Below are 23,867 nucleotides of genomic sequence, written 5' to 3'. Positions count from 1 at the left end.
GTGTTTGTTGTACAGAGTTGAGTTGGGGGCTCTGATGCAGTTTTTTTATGAATGAGATTAGTTCTATTTTTTTCTGTTTGTTTTTTATTTCATTCTTTTATTTTTTTTAGTTCTATACTTTGCTATTGTTGATTAATTTTCAAATATACACGTATTTTCTCAAATCATTTATGACATAAACTGGACAATCACAATTTTTTTTTCTCAATTTGTAGAATATAATTGATTATTTTTCATATATTCTTTTCAAAAACTGTAATAATTCTAATTCTCTTCAATCTGTAAAACATACCAACAAAATAAATTTCATATTGCTGCTCAATTAATTGGTATATTGTATATTGTATGTATATATATTGAAGATAATTATCCCAATTACTAAATGGTATATTGTGTATATATATATATATATATATTGAATCTTGCTAACTTAACATTATTATTTCACATATCATACCGTTTATTTTTATATAATATGGATAGTATATTTGGAATTGAAATTGTACATAGGATAATTACCTTTCATTTGATTATGATGGTGAGAATGTAAATGTAGTACAATAACATTTTTCATAAGATCACAAAAATAATATGAACCGACCGAACATGTGGCCGTTTCCAAAAAAAAAAAAAAATCACAAAATATATGTTCTTTTTTTTACTTATAATATAACACAATGAGAGCTTCAAATAGAACATAACATAAGATAAGATCAGTCATTGGAAGAAATCCAATAAAAAACAATGAACTAAATCATCATATCAAATTTTTGTAAAACTGGTTGATAGTATGAACATTATGCCAGAGCTACGCTCTTGTTGGCGTTTTTAGGGTTAGTTTTGAGTGGGTAAAGAATGTGGTTTTAATAACCCACATTTTTTCTTTATGGGATTAACAAACATGGTAATAAATACCCACCTAATTCAACAACTCACACCCATTTATCAAACACCCATAGGCTTGCATTAATATGAGTTATTTGAATATTATCTTTACTTTGAGTTCTTTATTTCTCTTATAGAGTAATTATTTTTTCGAGATAGATATCTTTAGAAAGGAATAAAAACTTTACTTATATCCGCTTTAACCATATATAGAGAAAACCTCCCACCGAACCAAGCTTAATTTGGGTAGTTTTGAAAGAGATTGAAGAAGCTTGTTTAAAGCGTTTTTTCTTCCAGCCCAATGTTGGTGTTTTGCTTTAAATTTTTTTCCTCTCAACTACTTCTATTCTTTTTTTATCCAACATTTTTTTTCTAGGTTTACCTTAACTAATTTCTACTATGTTTCCTACCATAATTATTAGTCTAACATTAATTACACATTGAAGGGAGTTTTAAAAAAATGATTTTTTCTTTGTTAAAATGTAAAATAAGATAGAAAAAAAGTTATATATTGTTAAAGTAGTTTGGGTGTAAATCTTGTTTGGGTAAATTTATAATGTATAGTTTATTTGTATAATATTGTATGTCAAACCTAAAGGAGTGTTTGGCTCACCATCATGAGTTGAGTTGAGCACTTGAGCTGGTATAATATACCAGCTCATTGTTTGGTCCACCAACTATAAATGTTGGTGAAGTTGAGTTGGTATATTTTACCAACTCACCCCAACTCACTTCAAGTCTTCCGTTTTCCAAGGTTTTCAATGGCTCCACCCATCAATACTGCCACACTTTAGGAACTAACTCCGGGCCCTGATAACCACCTCAGATGACAACTTCGACAACCAACTCCAGGCTCCAACAACCATCTTTGATGATAACTCTGACGAAGAAATTCGGGCTCTGACAAATACCTCCGATGACAATTCCAATGACCAACTCCGGGCTCCGACAACCTTTGCGTGACCAACTTCAACAACCAATTCCAGGCTTTGAAAACCACCTCTGGTGACCCAACTCCGACGACCACCTTCGCACTACTAACTTCGACAACCAATTTCAAGCTCTGACAACAAACTCCGATAATCAACTCCAACAACCACCTTTGTAGGCTCCGACAACACCTCTGACTACAAACTCCGATGAAAATCACCTTCGATGATCATCTTTCAGCGAGCAACTCCAACGACCAACTCGGGACTTCGATAACCACCTCTGACAACAAACTCCGATAATCAATTCTAATACCACCTTCATGTGACTAACTTTAGGCTCCGACAGCCACCTCTGACTACAATCTCTAGCAAAAATCATCTTTGATGATCAACTTCGACGACCATATTCGCCGCCACCAACTCCATGACTCAAAAATCATCTTTGATGACAAACTTCGACAACCAACTCCAATACCAACTTCATGCAATCAACTTTAGACTCCGATAACCACTTCCAGCTACAAACTTTAACGAAAATCATTTTCGTTAATCAATTTCAACAACCAGTTTTGACTACTATAAGATTGCTGACTGTTAAAGTATGTTGTAGGGTTATTGATTATATAAAAAAATATTATTTTGTTTATATTAAGTGTAATATTTATATGTAAAAGTTTGTAAAAAAAATATTTTTATTTAATTGAATTCACATATTAAACAAGTGTTAAGAATATTTAGACGAAAAGTATGTATGTAGTTGAAAAGTATATAAATATAACAAAAAAATTGGAAAATGAATTTTTTTTCTGGAACATTTTCCAGCAAGAATTAGTGAAAAATAGTGATTTATTCTCTGAAGATCCTCCAAATTTAGAGAAATTGAAAGCGAAGTTTTCCAAGAAATGTGGTGACATTCTAATGGTTGCTAAGATGATGAGGGATGTTTAATTAAAAAATTCATGACATAGTAAAAATATAGAGCAACAACATGAAGAAGAAGAAAAAAGAAGAAGATGATAATGAAATTTATGGAGAAAACTTAAGAATCAAAAGTTTTGATTTCTCTTTGGTTTCTCGTTTTATATAACCGCATTTCTACAAGAAATGTAATGGGCTAATTGTTGTTCATTACGAGAGAAAAAAAGGGAGAAGAAAGAAAGAAAAAAATAAAGAAAGAAAAGTTTTAAAAATTAAAAAAAAAAATTGCAATCCATATTTTATTCAAATGATAACTGGCAGAAATGCTAGTTATTATAAGCCTTTTATTTAGAATTATGAGAGCTAACAGGTAGAAAACGCAGTGATAATACTTAGAATTGGTGAAAATTTGAGTTTTGCATCAATAAGCACCTAAAACCTCACTGACCCAATATTATGCTTTATTTCGTGCCAAAGTGTCTATTTTTGTAGCTATTGCAGGAATCAAACGCATGCGTTTGTAATAAGCAATCACAGATAAAAGCATGCGCTGAAGCTAGGCGACTGCAAAAGATGAACGTAGACGGCAACCCCATGCGTCCAACGCATGGAAGTTGCAGTAATTGCATGCGTCCAACGCATGAAGAATGCGGTGAACAAATAGAGATTGCGGCCACGGATTGATAGCCATAATAGAAGATCGCAAGATGGGTAGAACACATTGATAACTTCAGCTAAATTCAGCTCGGACGCATACCTTGGGAGTATCAACAAGATAAGGCGATGTGACAATGCCCATTCCGCGACAAAAGCAGCAGTGAGCCATACCTTCATCATTACAGCAGTTGGCGTCCAAATTCTATACATAGCCCTTGAGGCCTTCATTTTGAGACATCCGAGCTTCTGCCTTAAGGCAGAAGTTTGTGATCACAGATGAGAGCTTGAAAGAGATTTCCAGTGGGAATTCTTCATCTCCACAACCCAGACCGAGTGATGATCGGAGCATTCGCCAGAGATAGAGCTCGAGAGAGACATCTCCACCATTCAACCATGGAACCACCGACAACCTTGACACAGAGTCCTTCATCTCCATTCTAATCTTTGTATTGTATTATATTTTAGCTTGAGATATTAAGATATTTTGTGATCAATGCAAATCTTAATTCCTTCATTACCGTCTTCTTCATCATCTTCATCTCTATCATAGTTTATCTTCAGCATTTATTTATCAAAGTAAATCGCATGCTTAATCCTGTAGCCTAGAGATAGGATGCATGTAGCAATCCACCGAGAGGTGTGCGTTTTGCGAGTATAGTGAGTTAATCCTCTTTGTTTGGTGAAAGGCTGTGACAATGTCTATCTATGGGATGCTGCATTGATTGTCTATAAGTTAAGTAGTCGCGTCTAACTGCCTGAGAAGGTAAGGGATGGAATGCACTAAGCAAGGTTCGTATTGTTCCTAGAGATAGGCACAATCTTATGCTCGACGCAACCATGCACTATAGAGATAGAGTCATGCGGCTGACCACCGAGAGGTGTGATGTGTTAGTGCAACGAGCTAGGATTACTAGGGCGATTTAAGATTGTAAACATTACTATGCGTTATTGGTTGTTGTGTCTCTACTTATTCTCATTGCAAGTCTTCTATTGCTCAATATATTTAGTTAGGAGTATGAGTAGTGTGTAAAACATTTAAACCTTCTTCGCTTTATTTTTATTCTTATTCATCGCCTCAAATGTATCACCTCACAAATATTATTGAGTGACAAGTCCCCGTGTTCGACCTCGAATTACCTGAGAAACTTGCATTTATGTTATACTTGGCGCAAGTGTAAGAAAAGTTGTAATAGGAACGCGTGATCATTGCATGCTAAGATTAACGCATCATCATTCCGACGCATGACCTTAGACGCACGGGAGCAAACGCATCAGTTATGTCTAACGCATGATTTCATGTTCAAATCCATCCGTCCTTAAATGATAAAAAAAATAAAACAAAACAAAACGCGTCCCTAAATTATCCCAACATCAAACAAAGATGGGTAGAATTATTGAATAAAAATGTTTCAAAACAAAAATAGTAATCATAAAAGCATATTATTTAGAGTTCAAAAAATTGTATCAAATACCCCAGACATATGAACTCAATTCTGCACCCTAAACACAGATATATGAACACAGACTAAATAACTCTGCACCCAAACACAGACATATGAAGTCAATAAATATATGAACTCTACAGACATATGAACTTCAGGTATCCTATCTCAACTCAGCGCCCCAAACAGTCCCTAAGTTTCAATGAATGTTTTTGTGCCATTTAAAGTTGATATTTTTTTAAAAATCAAATAAATAAGAATAAAATCTTGAAATTTTCAAACAAAACAGCATTGATTTCAAGATTTTTCTTCTTATTACAAGAATTAAACAGAAAATTTGAAATTAAGGAAAAAAATCTTGGGAAATCAATATTTTTGTTTTATAAGATTAAATTATATTGAAATTTTTAACTATATATATATATATATATATTGATAATATGCGGGGTGAAGATTGAACATCTAGCTATATTCATTTTGACAAATAAAAGTAAAAGTTTTTAATGCATCAAAGAAAAATTTCAGTTTTGGTTTAAACAGTTTATGCCCATTTAGTAACAATTTAGTTTTTTATTTTTGTTTTTTAAAATTAAGCATGTTTCACTTATATTTCTTACGATGATTTTCATTTTTATGAAGTACAATTGTTAAATTTTTAGTTAAATTATAAAAACAAAAATAATTTTTTTAAAGCTACTTGTTTAGTTCTAAAAATTTGGTTTGGTCTTTTAAATTATTGGTAAAAAGTAGATAACAAAGGAAAAAATTTGAATGTGGAAGTAGTGTCCATAGACTTAATTTTCAAAAATAAAAATAAAAAACAAAATAGTTACCCAACGAGACCTTATTAATTTTATTTGCATTAATTTTTTTTTGCCTTCTTCAAAAATAATTTAAGAAGATTTTTGTTTTGAAATATGAAAGAAAATTTTAGTTGAGCGACAGGGATAGGAATTTTTTAGTACATTTTACAAAAAGGCAAGAAAAAAAAAGTAAAAAAAAAAAAAAAAAAAAAAAGAGAAAAGAGTATTGTCAAACTTTTCTTTTTTGTTTATTGTTTGTTTATAACAAAAATACAAATGTGTTTAATAATTCTTTCTTATCTTTTTCTCTTTTCATTCTAATTTAAAAAACTAATATATACTTTTTATTCTCTTTCATTTTAAATTTAAAACAACTAACTTTATAAAAAATGAATTGTGACATATACTCTTTTTCTTGGGTGGCTTGTAAATAATTCTTTTAAATAATAAAAAACAATATTTCTTAATAGATGAGAAATTAGAAATGAGAACACCAGATCGTTATATATATATATATATATATATATATATATATAACACTTATGCCAAGAAAAATGAATATTATTATAAATGTAAAAAAATGAATGTCTAAACGTGTATTTTTTTTTTTTTGTTATTAATTTTGTTTCACGAACTACAGAATAGGATAATGCAAAAATTGTCATTCTTAAAATTAATGGTTCAATCCTACTCTTCAAATTAAAAACAAATATTATCATTATTTTTTAAAATTTAGCCATATTATTTAAAACGTTTCAATTTAATTTATATGCACGAACATTTTCTAATTTAGTCTTTCAGCATAGTTATAATTGGCCGGACATAATGTCTAGTAGATTAGAAGGGAAAAAAAAAACTTTATCTAAGAGAGGGAAAACAAACTAAATTGTTTTACTAATTTCATAAAAAATTAGCGAAAAAAATTTATGAATTATCTCTTAGATATATAACATTTTTCTTTAATTTCTGTCAATTTACAAAATTTTATGCCATGCAAGTTTCTTATCAATAAATTTTAAATTTTAATATTCAGGCTAAATTAAAAAAATTAAGATTTAGGAGATTTAATTAAAACTTTTAAAAAATAAAAAATCAGTTAAAAAAGACACCCAACATTTAAACTAGAACATATATTTAGTTTCTTAACAAAAACACTATGGTAAACGGTTTCTTAACAAAAACACTATGGTCACGTTTACCAGATCGTAATAAAAATTGGTGTAATGGTAATAAGATTTCATTGATAGATGCATCGTAATAAGTCTCAATTACAAACATAATTGAATTGTTTTTTTTTAATCATGTTTATCCATAATTATAAATATATCAGATTCTGCTGTTATTATTGTCGTTACCATTACTACTTGACTCTAACAATAATGATAAATATAACAGTAACAATATCTGCAATAATAACAATGATGATAATGGTAACAATAGTGGGTTTCATGTAATTTTCAACACAATCATCAACATTCTTCATTCTTCAATTAGATTACACAATTTGATTATAAATTTTAAGATGGGTCCCACATCTTATTATAATTATGAAAAATAGGTAAACAATAACAAAAATAATCAATTAGAGTCGATATTTTATATTATCATTGATAAATTACCATTCCGCAAGTGTAAATGTGACATATATTTAAAAAAATATATGAATTTGAAAAGTCATCAAAGGGTCCCAATCTCCCCAACTACACCTTGAAATACCCAACGCCTGTATTACACTTTTTACCTGCTCTTTTTCCTTTTTCCTTTTTCTTTTTTTCTTTATTTTCCCTTTATTTTCCCTCCCCCAACAACAGCCGTAAAAGGAAAGTAATCCGTAATTATCAAAATAAATATTTTATAATTAAAGCCACAAATCATCCCTTAATTAATAATATATTTAAATATTTCTGATTTCCGCATTTCTTTTTCCAAAAAGCCTTTTCAATCCAACCCTTCGTTTTCTCTTCCAAAGCCCTAATTTTTCCTTTCTCTTCTGATTATCACTCTTCGCTATTTTTCCTATTTTACTGGTAAGTTTGTGGTAATTTTCCCATTTTTTCTCTCAATTTTCCCATTTTTTTCCATCTTTCCTTCAATTTTTTCTTAAATAAAATCAATATATTTCAGCTTTTTTCTTTGAATATATTTATATATATATTTTTCTTCCTATTATTGAGTTTTAATTTAATTTTCTCATGTTTTGCATGATCTGTTCTCTACTTCACCCAAATGCTCTGTTAGCGTTCAAGTTATTAGGTTTTGTTTTTTGTTTTTTGTTTTTGTTTTTGTTTTTTTTAATTTCTTCTCCGAGAATTTCGTTGAATCTTGTTTGGAGAATTTGAGGAAATGTTAGAGTTTTGGGGTTAGGGTTTCTCTTAATTCTTGTAAACCTTAGCTTGCTTTGGTTTGATATCGCATTTGGGAAATCATTAATCATCTTCTAGGTTTTCGATTTTTGTTTAATCTTAGTTAGAATTTCTAGCTCTGGTTTGGTTAAATTAGTGTTTACGGACTGAATACATTTCGAAACCTGCATTAGTTTGTTAGATCTTTACCTACTGCGCTCATGAATTTTATCGGACTAGACATTATGGCTGATGATCGAGCTGAGGATTCAAAATCACGTAGATCTTCTTCGCGTATTTGTACTTTTGATTTCCAGGCTTTAGATAGAGTTTTGATTCAAGCTGTTGTGGGGGAAAAGAGAGAAGAAAAATGTCGGGATCTGAAACTGGTGTGATCACCAGTAGAGAACCCTTCACCGTCGGCGTTCAAAATAGCTCCTTACAGTCGCAGTCGGCGGCCCAAAATATGCGATTAGCCTTCTGCGCTGATGGCCCAGCCGTCTACAAGCCTGTGACTCCTTCAACCTCACCGTCTTACCAATCCTCCATGGCCGGAGTTTCTGGTAATGCCGGAATTGAGGGATCGGCTGGTGGAGGAGGGTCTATGTTGCCTCATGGTTTCAATATAAATTCGGTGGGTAGTGAGCAAATAAAGAGGAAGAGGGGCAGGCCGAGGAAGTATGGACCAGATGGCTCCATGGCTTTAGCTTTGGCTTCTGGGCCGTCATCAGGAACTGGAGGTTTTCCTCCTTCAAATATGGCTAATTCTGCTTCTGAAGGACTGGGCTCACCAAATTCATTGAAGAAAATTAAAGGCAGGCCACTTGGTTCTAAGAAAAAGCAACAATTGGAAGCTTTAGGTAACTATTATAAGCGCCTTGTCCATTTGGGTCTCTTTGATTTGGTGCTTGACTTGACTGCTATTCATTATGCGCTTAGCTTTAACGTTATGTATCTATCAGTTATCACGTGGCGACGGCAATATAGGAATATCATTGATTGACTAGCAGTTTTGAGTTGACCAGCTTACTGTGTTGATTTAATTGGGACGTTTCTTACACATATATCTAATTGGCTATTTATATAGTTTGATCTGACTTTAAAATATGGAAAAAATAGTGATATCATAAACTAGATGTTGGATTCTGTTATGTCCTAGATACGATTGTAGTTGTGAATTACATATTTGCCCTTCTTTTGTCTTGCATTGGCTACTACGAATGTTTGTTGTTATTTCATCCTCCTGGCTTTTGACCACTATTTATTTAGTTGCATTTACGACAATATCACTTGATTGTTGTTATGGAAAGCTAATTATTGTTAAGAAACTGCACCTTTTGTCGCATCGTTTAACCAATCAAACATACCTTTTCTGGTGGAATAGAGATCACCTACTCGTCTACTACAGTTTTTTTCCTTGCCTTTTTTGTCTTTTTTTTTTTTCTTTTTTTTTTCTTTTTTTTCTTTTTTGTGTGTGTACAAGATTGAAATTATAGTGTTAACTGTAATAACGATACAGCAACCGGAGAAAAGAAAGGGAATCACACTTTGGTTGACTTTTAATGTCCAAGCAATGCTATTTTTATATTCTAAACTGTTGTGGGATAATTATTATATCTTATGACTTTATTAAAACTGAGTCTCTTACAGAGAAATTTTAATTGCAGGATCGGCTGGTATTGGGTTCACCCCACATGTTATTGACGTGAAAGCGGGAGAGGTTCTAATTTAAAATACTAGCACCAATTTTCTGGCTGTCACTTATCTTTACTAGTTAGATCAGCATCTGGAAGGACTAAACAATACATTTTCTTGCACATTCGATTATCAAATCATAAATGTAAATTTATTCTTACCTTAAATGCTTTTTGGATGCACTTACTGTTTCTTACATCGCGACACTGAATTGTTTGCCAGTAGAGTGTTAGATGTTAAATGCCACTTTTTGGACTTGCGACAGGATGAGAGTAGAAGCTCGTCGACTGTTGTTTATGCCTAATTTTTGTCTATTTTCAACTTGAAGTTTATTGGTGCATGGCATACCAAGATCACCTATCTTTTGCAGAATGGATATATTAACACTCTTTATAAGACTTCTACATTGACTTTGTGGTATAAGCTCACTGCGAGCTTTGGCAAGATGTGCAATTATGAGATCACCTCCTCCCTCCAACAAAAAGAAGAAAAAAAAAAAAAAAAGGAAAGAAAAGAAGAAGAAAAGAGAAAAGCTAAGAATAAATATAAATAATAGTAGAGAGAGCGAGTGTAAATTTTCATAAGTATTATGGAATTCCACTGTGCTTTCATTTCATTCTCACTTCTCATTTGCTACCAAGCAACAATAATTTGATTTGCACATGGTTTTACAGGATGTATCGTCAAAAATAATGTCCTTTTCTCAGAATGGCCCCAGAGCTATATGTATCCTGTCTGCAAACGGAGCAATATCAAATGTGACTTTACGTCAACCTGCTACATCTGGTGGAACTGTTACTTATGAGGTTTGTGAGCTTCTGCTTCATAGAGAGTTGATGAGGATAACTATAGGATAATTAGTATATTTTAATTAATATTTAGTTTCGTTGTTAATTTAGATGAATTAATGTTTAATTATAATTAATTAATGAATTTGTCTTATTTCCTTGTAAGGTTATAATATATATAGCCACTTTTAAGGTTGTAATAGAAAGCTTGATTATCCTTTGAAAATATAGAACCTGTGTTCTTTTGAGAAAGTTCTCAACCTTAGGATGGATTTTCCTTGTTTGGCCATGGATTTGACCTAAATATCTATTATCGCAGCATCAAGAGTTCTAATAGAGATATAATGTGTGTGTGGTATTCTTTACGTTGGTTTTAAGGACAATTGTTTAACTTCTAGTACAACAAGTTTATGACTTGCTTTTTTTTGTCTTCATACAGGGGCGATTTGAAATTTTGTCACTTTCGGGTTCATTTCTCCCGTCTGAAAATGGTGGTCAGAGAAGCAGAACTGGTGGGTTGAGTGTGTCTTTGTCTGGTCCAGATGGCCGAGTTTTAGGTGGTAGTGTGGCGGGTCTCCTCACAGCTTTATCTCCTGTTCAGGTGAATTTGATTCTTTCCGAATCTCCATTGGATTTACTTCCGCTGAAAAAATCTCTTTTAACTCGGTGACTTCTTTAAAAATCTACTTCTATCTCTGATTGGGCTTCTCCACAGAAACTTTCGCCAGTTTCTGATTGCTATGACCGGTTTTACAACTTTTCAGTTGACATTGGTGTGTTCTCCATTTTGTGATCAAATATGCAGGTGGTTGTGGGAAGTTTCATAGCCGACAGCAACAAGGAACCGAAGTTAGCGCGCCAAAATGAACCCATCAACGTCTCGCCAATGCTAAACCCAGTTGGCTTTGGTCACTTGACAGGAGGAGCCAGTAGTCCATCTCATGGGACGCTAAGCGAGTCTTCCGGTGGCGGCCCCGGCAGCCCCCTCAACAACAGCTCTGGAGCCTGCAACAATAGCAACCATCCACAGAGCATGTCCGGCATGCCATGGAAATAAGTATCATAGCCATTGAATCCCGCTGTGATCCCACAAATCGAGCCGATAATCTAATTTCCATGACAGGGATGGGTGCGTAGAGCTGTATTTCTAATGTCTTTTGGGCCGTCTGGGACTCTGGGGGAGCTTTTGTAATTTGTAATTTTTTTTTAAAGAAAAATTCAGTTTTAGCGTGATACTACTAGCAAAGCCAAGTAGGGAGAGGTTCACTTTCTAATGTTTTGTTCGTTAAAGGGTTTGGCTGATTGTTACATTGAGTTATGAGGTTAGTAGAAGAGTTGGTTTTAGTTAGGTTAGTGTTATAACGACATTATTAACCTTAATCAATTGCTTTCATGTTTTATATGCATCTTTTCTTTTTATTGTTTTCTATCCACCGTCACCTTAACTTCAATTAATGTTAGAATTATATTGATATATTTAGGTGATTGTGGGGGTTCAAAGTATGAAAAAAAAAAAAAAAAGGGCAATTGACAAACATAGTCATTTTAAAGTTTTCATTTTGAATTTTGGACCCTTTTTAAAAAGATTGTTTTTTGACCTCATAATTTTGAAAACTAAGTAAAATTACCCTAATGCCCTTCACATTTCAAAAGTTACTCAAACACTCTAAACCCTCAATCTTCCTATTTTCCCTATCTATTTTCGGTCATCCCTTATCCTTTCCTCAATCTCACTCCATTTATCTCAATTTCTCTTGCCATTTTTCTCTTCATTGAAGATTATTTGAGATTTTTCAACTAATCAAGTATGGTTTTTCATTTTTTTCACTCAATGTTAGTTTATCTTAGATGCTATAAAATGATTGTTTGAAATCTATGTTAGATCTATGTTGAATGTTAAACTTTTTTCCTAAAAAAAAATCATGTTCGGCGTTTTTTGAATAATTTTGGGCCTAAAAATGAGTTTTTGGAAATCGGTCTTACCCGGTTGGGCTTCATACGATGGTGACCGAGTATGTGATTGGGTGGAGAAGATTGGGGAAGATTTGGGGAAGATTGCGTCCGGTGCTAGACTGGCCGGGCCCATGTATATTTCGACCGGGTATGGGTGGGAAAGAGAGGAAAGGACGAGGGAGAAAGGGGCAAAACCGGGTAGGGGTAGGTGGCACCCAGCTGGACTTCATACGAAAATGATCGTGTATGGGACCAGGCCAAAGTCTAAAAGCGAAGGGGGCGGGCGGGACCGGGTAGGGGTAGACCAGGATTCTGGTTTTTGGCCCGATCCTGTACCCGACCGAGTATGGGTCGGGCCAATTCTTTTTAAATTTATATTTATATATAATTTTTGTTCTTTTTAAGTACTCATTGATATGTTGATGTGTTGTCTTCTAATTTATTTGTTTCCTGAAAAATGTAGGTTATAATGGAATTAGATATGAAGTTCATCCTAATGACCATTTTCCTAAAGAAAAAACTAACTCTGACACAACTAGCCATATTTAGAAAAACATGTTTTGTCCTCTCCTAGACATAGACACAAACATCATCTTCAATGGACTACTAATTCATTATACTTTTCTTCGAGAGGTAGAAGAACCTAGGAGAGATGTTATTTAGCTTTAATCTTATGGGGAATAAGGTATCCTTCAGGAAAGTAGAGTTTAACCTTATTACAGGACTAAAACATCAAACTAGAACTGTGAGGGTAGAAAATTCTTTTATTAGACTTAGAGCTAAGTATACTAGAACTGTGAAGGTAGAAAGTTCTTTTGTTAGACTTAGAGCTAAGTATCTAAATGATAATGAGGGCATGAAGGCATAGGAGTTGGACTCTATATTTTCCAAGACTTGAGTTTGAAAACGATTTTGATGTAGTGAAAATTGCATTATTTTATTTTATTGAGTTTGCTATGATGGGTAGAAAGAGGAAAAAACAAATGGATTTTGAAAATTTAGCGATCATATTGGAATAGATTTTGTAATGAGGACTGCAGCAAGAAATTTTTTGCGAATACAATTAAATGATTCAAACAATGATTGAAAGATAAAGCACAGACATATAAGAGCAATGTAGATGGAAAACAACAGACATACAGTCTTTACGGGTTTCCTCATGCTTTTTAGGTAACTTAATTAATTTGATTTAATGAATATTCATACACTTACATTTCATATAGGTATGGGCATATGAAATGATTTCATCATTATCTGGACGCATTGCAAACAAATTGAATGACAATACGATACCACGTATTTTGAGATGATCATGCTCACATTCTCCTCCATATGGAGTAATTAGAGACGAAGTCTTCGGGTCAGATGCAGTATGTTCCTTTTTAAGTTTTTTGGGTTAGAATTATTTTGATGATTATAGCTTCTTAGTTTATTTATTCACGATTACAATTTTTTGTAGGTAAGGATTACATTGCAACTCGTACCTTCCGAGGAAGAGATTCAGTTTATGAATCGTGTTATAGAGCCACCCACCACTCCACTTGCACCACTTGCACTACTTGCACCACCTGCACAACTAGAACTATCTCTACCCACAAATGATGGCGATGTTGCTGGACCTTCGAATACTAAGGAGGTTGATGACAGTGATAATCAACAAAGACATGACGGGAAGTCCCAGAAGAAATGGAAGAAGTATTGCAATTGATTAAGCTAGTCAAACGTCTTAATCGTCGCGTGGAAAGTTTGGAACATGACCTAAAAAGCATTACGAAGTACTTGTGACGATTATCAAAAAGTAAGGATATACCATTATGATCCTTCTTGCCTGTTCTCTTCATAACTAAGCATGCGGGGAAAAGGTGTCTAATAACTATGCATGCAGGGAAAAGATGTTGATTGCACTAGAGGTGGGTACGATGGAGGTACGATTGATTATGCTGTGATAAACGATGGTGATAGGGATGGTCATTCTCCTGGAGCTGTAGGTGTTGTAGGTGGTGATATTGTACCTGTGGCGGTTCTAGGTGACGACGTTATAGATGAAGGGTCCGACATTGATGGACGGAAGGACGAGGTATGACCTTGTTGAGAAGTTAACGACCAAAACTGTTGATGTGATATTGTCGTTCAGAAGTTAGGATATATCCTAATGATCCTTGTTGTCCGTTCTTATCATTTATGTCTTCCTATTTACTATGAAATTTTGAATAATAATTGTTTTCCCTATTTAATCCGTTCTTATCGTCTTTATCCTCCTATTGTTGTAATTATGAATAATAATTGAAATTTTATTATTTATTTGATTAAATAACTCTATAATTGACATAGAAGTGTAGCCATCATTGTGTAGATTGATCGAACAACACTATTCTTATAAGTTCAATACAAATTTTATTGTGTAGGTTGTCGATATAAGTTCACAAGATACGGAAAATATAAATGTAATAGAAGGTCGCGGTGGCCGAATGAGGAAAATTTCTTAGAAATTAACTACACTGTGGAAGGACACAAGTATGGGAAGAGGCAAAAAAATTCAACAGAAGTATGATCCCCTCGTTGACATACCTGAAGATCTTAACATTAAATTTTAAAAGTGGATGGACAATGTAGACCTTGCTGCGATGATTGGGAGGAATACATATGCTTAAATGGATAAAAAATGGTTTAATAGTATGTTAACATCGTCCGAATGGATGAATGATGAGGTATATAACTTTTAATAAAGATTCTCGTGTGTGTATATGTGTCTTTATTTAATTAAACACTCTTATTGTGCAGGTAATAAACATATTGTTTATGTTCATAAAAACGAAAATGCAAGCCCAACCGAACTTGTGTCATCGAAAATTTGCTATAGCTGACATTGTAGTTACGATACATTATCTGACATTGTAGTTATGCTATATATTAGTCCATAGATGCATGCACTCAATATTATCTGATTTTCTCATTCCTTTAGAACTTCCTAAGACGCGATCGTCATACGATCGATTGGAGTAAGGCGACGAACGCATTAAAATACGTTCATGGTAAACACATTAACTACGATGTACCTTGGAGTAACGTCGATGTTGTTTACATGCCTTTCAACCTCTCTGGGATGCACTGGGTGCTTGTTTGTGCAGACTTCCAGGTCATAGAATTAATCGTGTTCAATTCATAGATCGCATTACATTCGAATGCAAACTTGGAATGTGAAATGAGATCAGTGTGTGAAAACTTTCCCGATCTACTTATTGTTGGTGCGATAATAGAGTCTTCATAATATTCTAATTGATCCTTGGACTCTACACCGAGATGCTTTTATGCCTCAACAACATGAGAGTGGTGACTGTGGTATGTTCACATGTAAATTTTTTGAATATGATGTAACAGGGTCTAAAATGGACACCTTAACATAAGATAGAATGCAATATTTTCGTAGACAATATGCCATTCAGATTTGGGCATATAGAGCATTGTTTTAGAACTTTGTAAACTTTTTGTAATTAATGGTTGAAGTGATGAATAAAAATTTATTGTTGGGAGTGATTTGAAAAATCATCAAAGTATACCAATTCTCGGACGGGCACATGTAAATAAGAGCCAATTCTTGGTCGGACGCATGCAAAAAAACAACAAATATATACCAATTCTTGGTCGAACATATGCAAATAAGAGCCAATTCCCAGCTGGGTAGGTCTTAGAAACATGAAACTAGATACTAATTCCCGGCCGAACGCATACAAATTGGCGCCAATTCTCGATCGAATGAATGCAAAAAACAACACATATATACCAATTCCTGACAGTGCGCATGCAAATTGGCACCAATTCCCGGTCGGACGAATGCAAAAAACAACAAATATACCAATTCCTGACCGGGCGCATGTAAAAAACAACCAATTTTCAGCCGGACGCATGCAAAAAACAACAAATATATACCAATTCCGGGCTGGGCGCATGCAAAAAAAAAAAAATAAATAAATAAATAAAATATATATATATATATATTCCAATGATTGCAAAATATCATCCAAATTCACAAAAATATCATGCAAAATAAAAAAAAATCCATACATCACTCAACAGTATTAAAAGGTTGATTGCATGTCGTTTTGTTGTGACCCCGTTGCCCACATCTAGAACACCTGTGGACTTGACAAAATTCACCTGCATAAGGAAATCTTGTTGTTCATGGGTGACCTACTCTTGGAACTCTTTTTAGAGGCAATGTTTCAACATCGGCGAAGGCCGATGATTGTTTCCATTCCGAAAAGTGTCCAAGTGGTCGTATAGGTTTAGCATATGCAGCCAACATTACATCAATAGAGTATACTCGTGAACAAAGAGAGGTAGGATCAATATTATGAACCCTGCATGCAACAATGGCGTGTGAACAAGGGATTTCATAATAATCAAACTTGTGACAAGTATATGTTCTTGCGTGAATATTTACATGGCCTCCCAAACCTCCTATTATCACCTCGAACTCATGTTGGTCAATTGGCCTAACTTCATGTTTGCTCGCTTTGTCTGCCGCGTCACAAATTATTGCTATCGCATAGTTCGACAGTCTTGACGTATTATTTGATGCATCTGTTCGACGTCCGCAATATAAGTCCTGTAACCAACCTCTAATATGGTCTAGAAATGACGTGATTGGTAACTGTCGTGCATCTTTTAACACTCCGTTTATGCACTCGGCGAGATTTGTTGTCATTTGCTTGTACCCTCTATTACATTGATACACCCTAGCCCACCGCTCAAGACCAATATCTTCTACGTATTTGCGTGCACTTGGATACCCTGTAAATTGACTCCAATGGTAGTTGAACATAGACTCACGACTTGTTTTGGCTGCTTTGTCGAAAATATCGAAAATATCTTTATTCTTAAAATTAACTTTTAAGTGATAGATACAGATACTATGAAATGCTTCTGGGAAGACCGTGATAATTTTCTTTTTTATGCTAGGGTGTCTATCTGATACGATAACCAAATCATGAACTTGTCCAATTGCACATCTTAATTGCTGAAGAAATCACACCCAAGATTCGTCAGTTTCTCCACCAGATATACCGAACACGACGGGATATATTTGATTATTTCCATCGACCCTAATCACAAGCAGGAGTTTACCATTGTATTTACCCGTTAAATGTGTTCCATCTACAATTAAAACAGGGAAAATGCAGTTTAGAAACCCCCTAATAGATGCACCAAGAGCCATAAAGACGTGCTTGAAATATTTATCTTTCTGCAGATCATATTTAAATGTTGAACTAGGATTTTCAATTTGTAAGGCTTCACCAAATTTAGGTAACTTCTTGTACGATTCTTCTGGTGACCCCTAAACAAGCACTAACGCTTCTTCTCTTGCCTTCCACGCCTTGTTGTAACTTAAACTCATACCATACTCTTGTTTTATATCCTTCATAATGTCCTTCGGTCTATATGAACGACTAACATCTTCAAACTTTGACAAAATTAAATGTCCAAGAACCCAACTAGAAGCTTGTCTATGATTGTTAGTCAATATTTTATTTCTACATGTGTGGACATTGTCATACTTAGAGATCTTAAATATTTCACAATTTTTCAATTTAACGTCTCGAAGTCTCCATTTATATTTTTCAACTAAGCATATAACTTTGTATAATGTTGTGGTCGACTTTTTCACTCTAAACTAAAAGTTAACTCTAATTGCTAACATAAATAACCACATTTTTAAATCCTTCTTAGATATAAATATGTCACCAATTTGCACATCTTCAGAAGAATAAGGCTAACCTGACATGGTGATTGTGCTACTAGAAGGATGTGACAAGTCAGATCCGTTGCTTTTAACGAGCCTTCGTAGTCTTCGATTGTTCGTTCTTCTGCATGAGATGTATGGTGGGTATTAATCTTGGGTTCCTCTCCATCATTCTTCTCCTTCCAAGAACAATCATTGAAATATTGACCTTGGTCTCCATCATGCTTCTCCCTCAAGACCAATCATTAAAATATTGACCTTGGTCTACATCATCCCCTAAGTTATGAGTCGCCAAATTACTAGGCGACGAAGTAAGTGATGGGTTAAAATATGTAGAGGAAAATGGACTATCCGACTCCATCTTCCAATGTACTAGCCTAGATGTTGAAGAGATTTCTTCAGTTTGTCGGACATATGAATTTTTTGGATGAAATCCTTGATTTGTTGAACACTTTGGAAGCTAAACTAAGACCTCTTCCCATGTAAGGAATGTGTGTAAATCTTCATCATTCTAGATTACAAATGCAGAGGCTTTGGATCTCAATTGAAGTATACATCTTATAACAAGATTATACTCATCTGACATTATATCATTTATCCTATTAACTTCGGTCAGAAATTCATTATAGGTCATGCTCAACTCAATGTCAAACCCCCGTAACTCTCCTCCATCGTAATCCTTTTCCCTTTCATTCCAAACGCCATTGAAACAAATCCAAACACAAGGCATTTTCCTAAAATTTATATAAAAAATGTATTAATATAATGTAGTTAAAGAAAAATCAAAATAAAAAAAAAAGAAAAAGCAAAATAAAAAAATTAAAACAAAAAAAAAGAGATTGATTCTGTTTTTTGGCCGGTAGACCATCGGGCCAAAAAACAGAATCATGTTTTTTGTGCACCTGGTCGGGTTAGGGTTGACTCTACCAGGCTCGGACCCAAGAAAGACCTGGTGAAGCTCAGTCGAGTCACCTGGTGAGGGGTCAATAATTTTATTCCATACCCGATGAATCTAATCAAACTTATTCCAACATTTATTTTGCTCTTGGTGAAGCCTGACCGAGTAATTTGAACTCATTTTCTTTCTACCCGGTGAAGCTCGGTCGGGTATCAAATTTATTTCAATATTTATTTTGTTCCCGGTGAAGCCCGACTGGGTAATTTTAACTCATTTGCTTCCTACCCGGTGAATACCCGATGAAGCCCGATCGGGTATCTTTAAAAAGAAATTGCTATTTTTTTAATTTTTTTTTAAAATTTATAAATAAATATCAAATGCAGGGCATTATTAAAAAAAAAAAACAATCAACAAAGCAAACATAAATCAAACTCCAAAAATATCATTTAGTTTTGTCAATTTTTCCAAAAATTAGTGAACTATTGAGAATACATAAAAAAAATGAAATACATACCTTCTTACGACGGGGTGTACAAAATTACAACTTCGTGAAATACAAGTTTTGAACTTGATGAATTTCGTTCTAGAAACAATTTGATGAAGAGAACTTTTTGTGGGGTTGTAAACAAATCAAATTTGGTGTGAACAATTTTTTGTTAATGGTTTTTGGATAAATTAATTTTAAGTGGAGAATGTGAATTAATTTGGTAGGTTGGTGGTTGAAACTGAAAGTGAAAATTTAATAAGGGGCATAAGAGTAATTATACAACTAACAAATTTTGTGGAGAATTTTTTGTGTGAATATTTTTTTGTTAATGGTTTTTGGATAAATTAATTTTAGGGGGAGAATGTGAATTAATTTGGTAGGTTGGTGATAAGGGGCATAAGAGTAATTATACAACCATACTTACATCATTTTCATCATCAAGGGGTAAAAAAAAACGTGTTTTAAAAAAATAGGTCAAAAAAACAAAAGGTAACTTCTAATAGGTCATTTTGCCCAATTTTCCCTATCATTTCCATCATACCCTCGTATATGATTACTTAACTTTAATATACAATTTAATTTCTAAAATTATTGTCTCTTTTTAATTTGTTATTTGATCGTTCAAACATTTTAACTTAGGTAGCTTTTACTTCCCACTTAATGAATGGGTAACAAATTTTATGATCCCATGATACATATTTTTGTTCACTCTTTTGATCATTCTTTTTCTATTTTTTTCTCCTCTTGTGTTCCCTCTCGGAAAAAATTGATAAATTAAGATACTAACTAAACGAATATAAAATGAATTAAACACACCATGTGATAGGTTTGCATTGAGTTGCCCATCTAAATGTAGATTAGTAGATAATACTTCATATCATGATTCAATTATCTAATCTGGTACTTGATAATAACTCAAAATAGTTTTTAAAATACTCATTTTTAAATAATCTTTATATAAAAAAAAAGATTAAATAATTATGATTTTTTCTGAAAATAACTTTTTCTTTAGTATTCCAATCAGTCTCTTAGGCTTATTGTTTTAATTCTAAACATACCTATACCAATGATGGTTTGATTCATACCGACCGAAAATTTAGTGGTTCCATTTAAAAATTTGTCCATTTATGTGATTGTCTTCAAATTTTTAATTTTAGTTCTTACCATGTTGGCCTCTATTTGTGAAATTATAACACAAATTCTATGCTCGCAGAAAATTCTTAAATATAAGGTTTTAGGACTACATGTTTAAAAAATATGCCAAATTGGCCTCTAACTATCGTAGATTTGCAGGCCAATTTTCTTGGAAGTTTGTTGTCTTCTCCCTACCCTAACCTTTAGGATTCTCCTCCATTGCCCCACTCCTCTCTTCAAACAAAATTCTTGCCCTAAACTCGAGCGGTTGCGACACCAACACCACGACAATGCTCATTCACAATGATAAGAATAATCAACACCGTCCGCTAGGCTATTCATCATCCTCATTTTCTCCGAATCCTACCTACCATATCTAAAACTCATTTGGGTTGGATTGAATTCAAATAAATAAAAACTTTATGAGTTAGGTCGGTTCATGAGTTCACCTAATATAACAAAAACCAATCTCAACCAATACTATTAGAAGTTATTATTAACTTTAAAATATATTATTTTTGTTACTTATAATTCGATTATTTATATATGTATTAATTTTAGTTTTATTTAATTTCATTATTTTTTAATAGTTTGTTGTTAAAAAATTCTTAAAAATAGTTTCTTAACACTTTGAAATGAAAAATTTTAGTATATAGATTAAAATTGAGTTGCTAATCTTAATTTAATATATGAAGATAATTAAATCAGATTTTTATGTATTTATGTTTTACTTCTTTTTAGAATAAATGTTTACATTAATGACTCGAACCAACCAAGCTCAAATATTTCATGGTTGGGTTGGATTGGGTCCCTTTTTTAATAAGGGTTATTTGAGTGGAAGAAATTTACAATTCGAACAATTGAGTTGAGTTTAAGAAGTCCTTCACCCAACCCACGAACACCCTTTGCCATATCTATTCCCAACTCCTAAAAAAGAAGACTTCGTTGTATTAGGTAAGCAAGTTTGAAAGTAAAATAGCATCTATTTAGACCTTCACTTGAACCTAACTGATTTGGTTCTAAAACATGATCCAACTAAGTGGTGGAAATTTGACATCGAAGCACGACGACGGTCAGATTTTGAGTGAGAAACGTGGCGGGCAGGTGGATCTAAGTAGTTGTGACAACTTTAAGGAGAAAATAACTCACAAAACATGGGCTTATGTCAAATGATTTTTGTATAGTCATTAAATTTGACAATATCTCATAGACACTATCTATCTATGGTAGAAACGCACCAGCACACATTAATAAGATAAAAGAACACGTATATTTTAACTCGTGTATTTGTTGTTTAATCCGTGGGTTTGCGGCTATGAAACTATATATTCACTATTTAGTTCATTAAATGGTGCTAGAGGTGATAGGGTCGAATGAGTCCTTTATTTCCTAGAGGCCATGGATTATCATTTACTTGATCTGACAATGTGCAAACTTTGTATTTCAAGTTATATTAGGGCATGTAATTATTAATTGTTTTGATATATTTTTTCAGTGAAGTTCAATTTTTTGTTTTCATAATGCAAACTTTATATTTTGATATAATTATTATTTGTATTGATGTTTTTTCAATGAAGTTTATTTTTTCTGTTTTCATAGTAATTTTGCTTATATTTGTTGGTAGACATTGTAAAGCATATTTTGAGAGGGACTATTTTCACATTTCATACGATATATTTTTTTTCCCCTATTAAGTCTTCTTTTATTTTTGGCTATTCTGAATTATTAGATTACATTCTGATTACTTTATTTACCCTATATTTATTTTTTTTTTTTTATAAAATTTTGTATTTAAATATTGTGTATAGAAAGGACATATCTATCCATAATTTCAAATAATTACCGTATATTTGAATTTAATATTTTATGTTTAGACATCTTTGAAATAGAAACTATGTTTAGATATTTTTAAAATTTTAACTTTAAAATTAGACATTTGTCCCGTGGCTCTTAAATTAAAACCAATTACTATGCTAATCTAATCCATATCCAATAAGTTTTGATTTAATTTAAAAATTTGTTATTTTCACGTGGGGTGTACATGGGTTGGGTTGGGTTGGATTAAGGGTGTTTTTTGGACCAATCCAAAAATTCGGGTTGGTTGAATTGACAACCCAAATAAAGTCTCTAACCCAAACCAACCTAACCCTTAAAATTCAGGTTGGGTTGGGTAGAGTTGTTAGGTTATAATTTGTTTTTTTCCTTTTTAATTAAAAATATGTAAATTTATATACAATACATGACTAATAAGTAAAATCTCATAAAATTCAAATGCTAAATACCAATTATATCTAAGATATTTATTGTAAACTTCAAATAAAGACAAATATCAGAACAATTTTAAAATAATAATATTTAAAATTCACAAATTAATCAATACAAAGTAATCAAATTTTAAACAAAAAGAAATATATATAGCATATTTTAATTATATATATGAAATTCGGGTTGGGTTGAATCAACCCAAATTTTTTTTAACCAACCCATGACCCAACCCAACCTAATAAAAATAGAAAAAATTTAATTCAATCTAACCCAACCGAACCTTTATATTTTGAATTGAATAGTCTGGATTGTTCGGTTATTTGAATACCCCTATTTTCAAGTATTTAATTAGCTGCTAGATGCTCTTAAGGAGCGGACTCGTTGGTGAAGACCTGCGGTCTCTCCCATATCAAAAGTCGTATTATTAAAATAATAATTAAAAACAATATTAATTAAAACTGTTTCAGTACGGCATGAAAAGCAAACGGGGTGGTGGCGCAGTTGGCTAGCGCGTAGGTCTCATAGCTTAAGAGTTATCCTGAGGTCGAGAGTTCGAGCCTCTCTCACCCCATTATTTTTTTCCTACTTTCTCCTTTTGTTTTTCTTTCATTGACTGGAAAGAAGTTGCTGAAAGATTTGACAAAATTATATTATTTTAGCATACTAATATGGAGGTTAAGAGATCATAATATAATAATATATGTTTAAACTCTTTCTTTTTTTTTTTTCCTTTCGTATAATAATTATTATTCAGCTAAACTCATTTTAGTATATATGTTTAAACCAGTTGAATTAGGTTTAGATTAACGAGAAACTAAAAACAACAAGATAGGATGTTCCCACCTCCGAAAATCAAAGCAAATCACCAAAATATATACAACCACGAACAAAGAAAATAAAAATAAAAACAAACCGATATTTGTTTAAA

At 32.9% G+C, this 23,867-nt stretch overlaps 1 protein-coding gene and 1 non-coding gene across 2 annotated transcripts; both read left to right on the top strand.

Annotated features, from left to right (window-relative positions):
• Positions 1-7,380: 7,380 nt before the first annotated feature.
• Positions 7,381-11,862, top strand: LOC120075059 (AT-hook motif nuclear-localized protein 10-like). The gene is made up of 6 exons (XM_039028212.2): positions 7,381-7,664; positions 8,297-8,839; positions 9,647-9,699; positions 10,349-10,480; positions 10,902-11,063; positions 11,268-11,862. The coding sequence occupies exons 2-6, from the start codon at positions 8,350-8,352 to the stop codon at positions 11,517-11,519; spliced, it is 1,089 nt and encodes a 362-aa protein (XP_038884140.1). The 5' UTR covers positions 7,381-7,664; positions 8,297-8,349; the 3' UTR covers positions 11,520-11,862.
• An 11,563-nt stretch (positions 11,863-23,425) lies between these two features.
• On the top strand, positions 23,426-23,510 carry TRNAM-CAU (transfer RNA methionine (anticodon CAU)). The gene is given in 2 exon segments: positions 23,426-23,463; positions 23,475-23,510. It is a non-coding gene; the product is annotated as a tRNA-Met (tRNA).
• Positions 23,511-23,867: the final 357 nt, after the last annotated feature.

The sequence above is a fragment of the Benincasa hispida genome, chromosome 4, assembly GCF_027475165.1.
Source record: "Benincasa hispida cultivar pf3 chromosome 4, pf3_genome.v1.1, whole genome shotgun sequence".
NCBI classification, from domain to species: Eukaryota; Viridiplantae; Streptophyta; class Magnoliopsida; order Cucurbitales; family Cucurbitaceae; genus Benincasa; species Benincasa hispida.
Note: the sequence above shows the minus strand (reverse complement) of the source record. Positions and strands in the feature narration are given on the sequence as shown.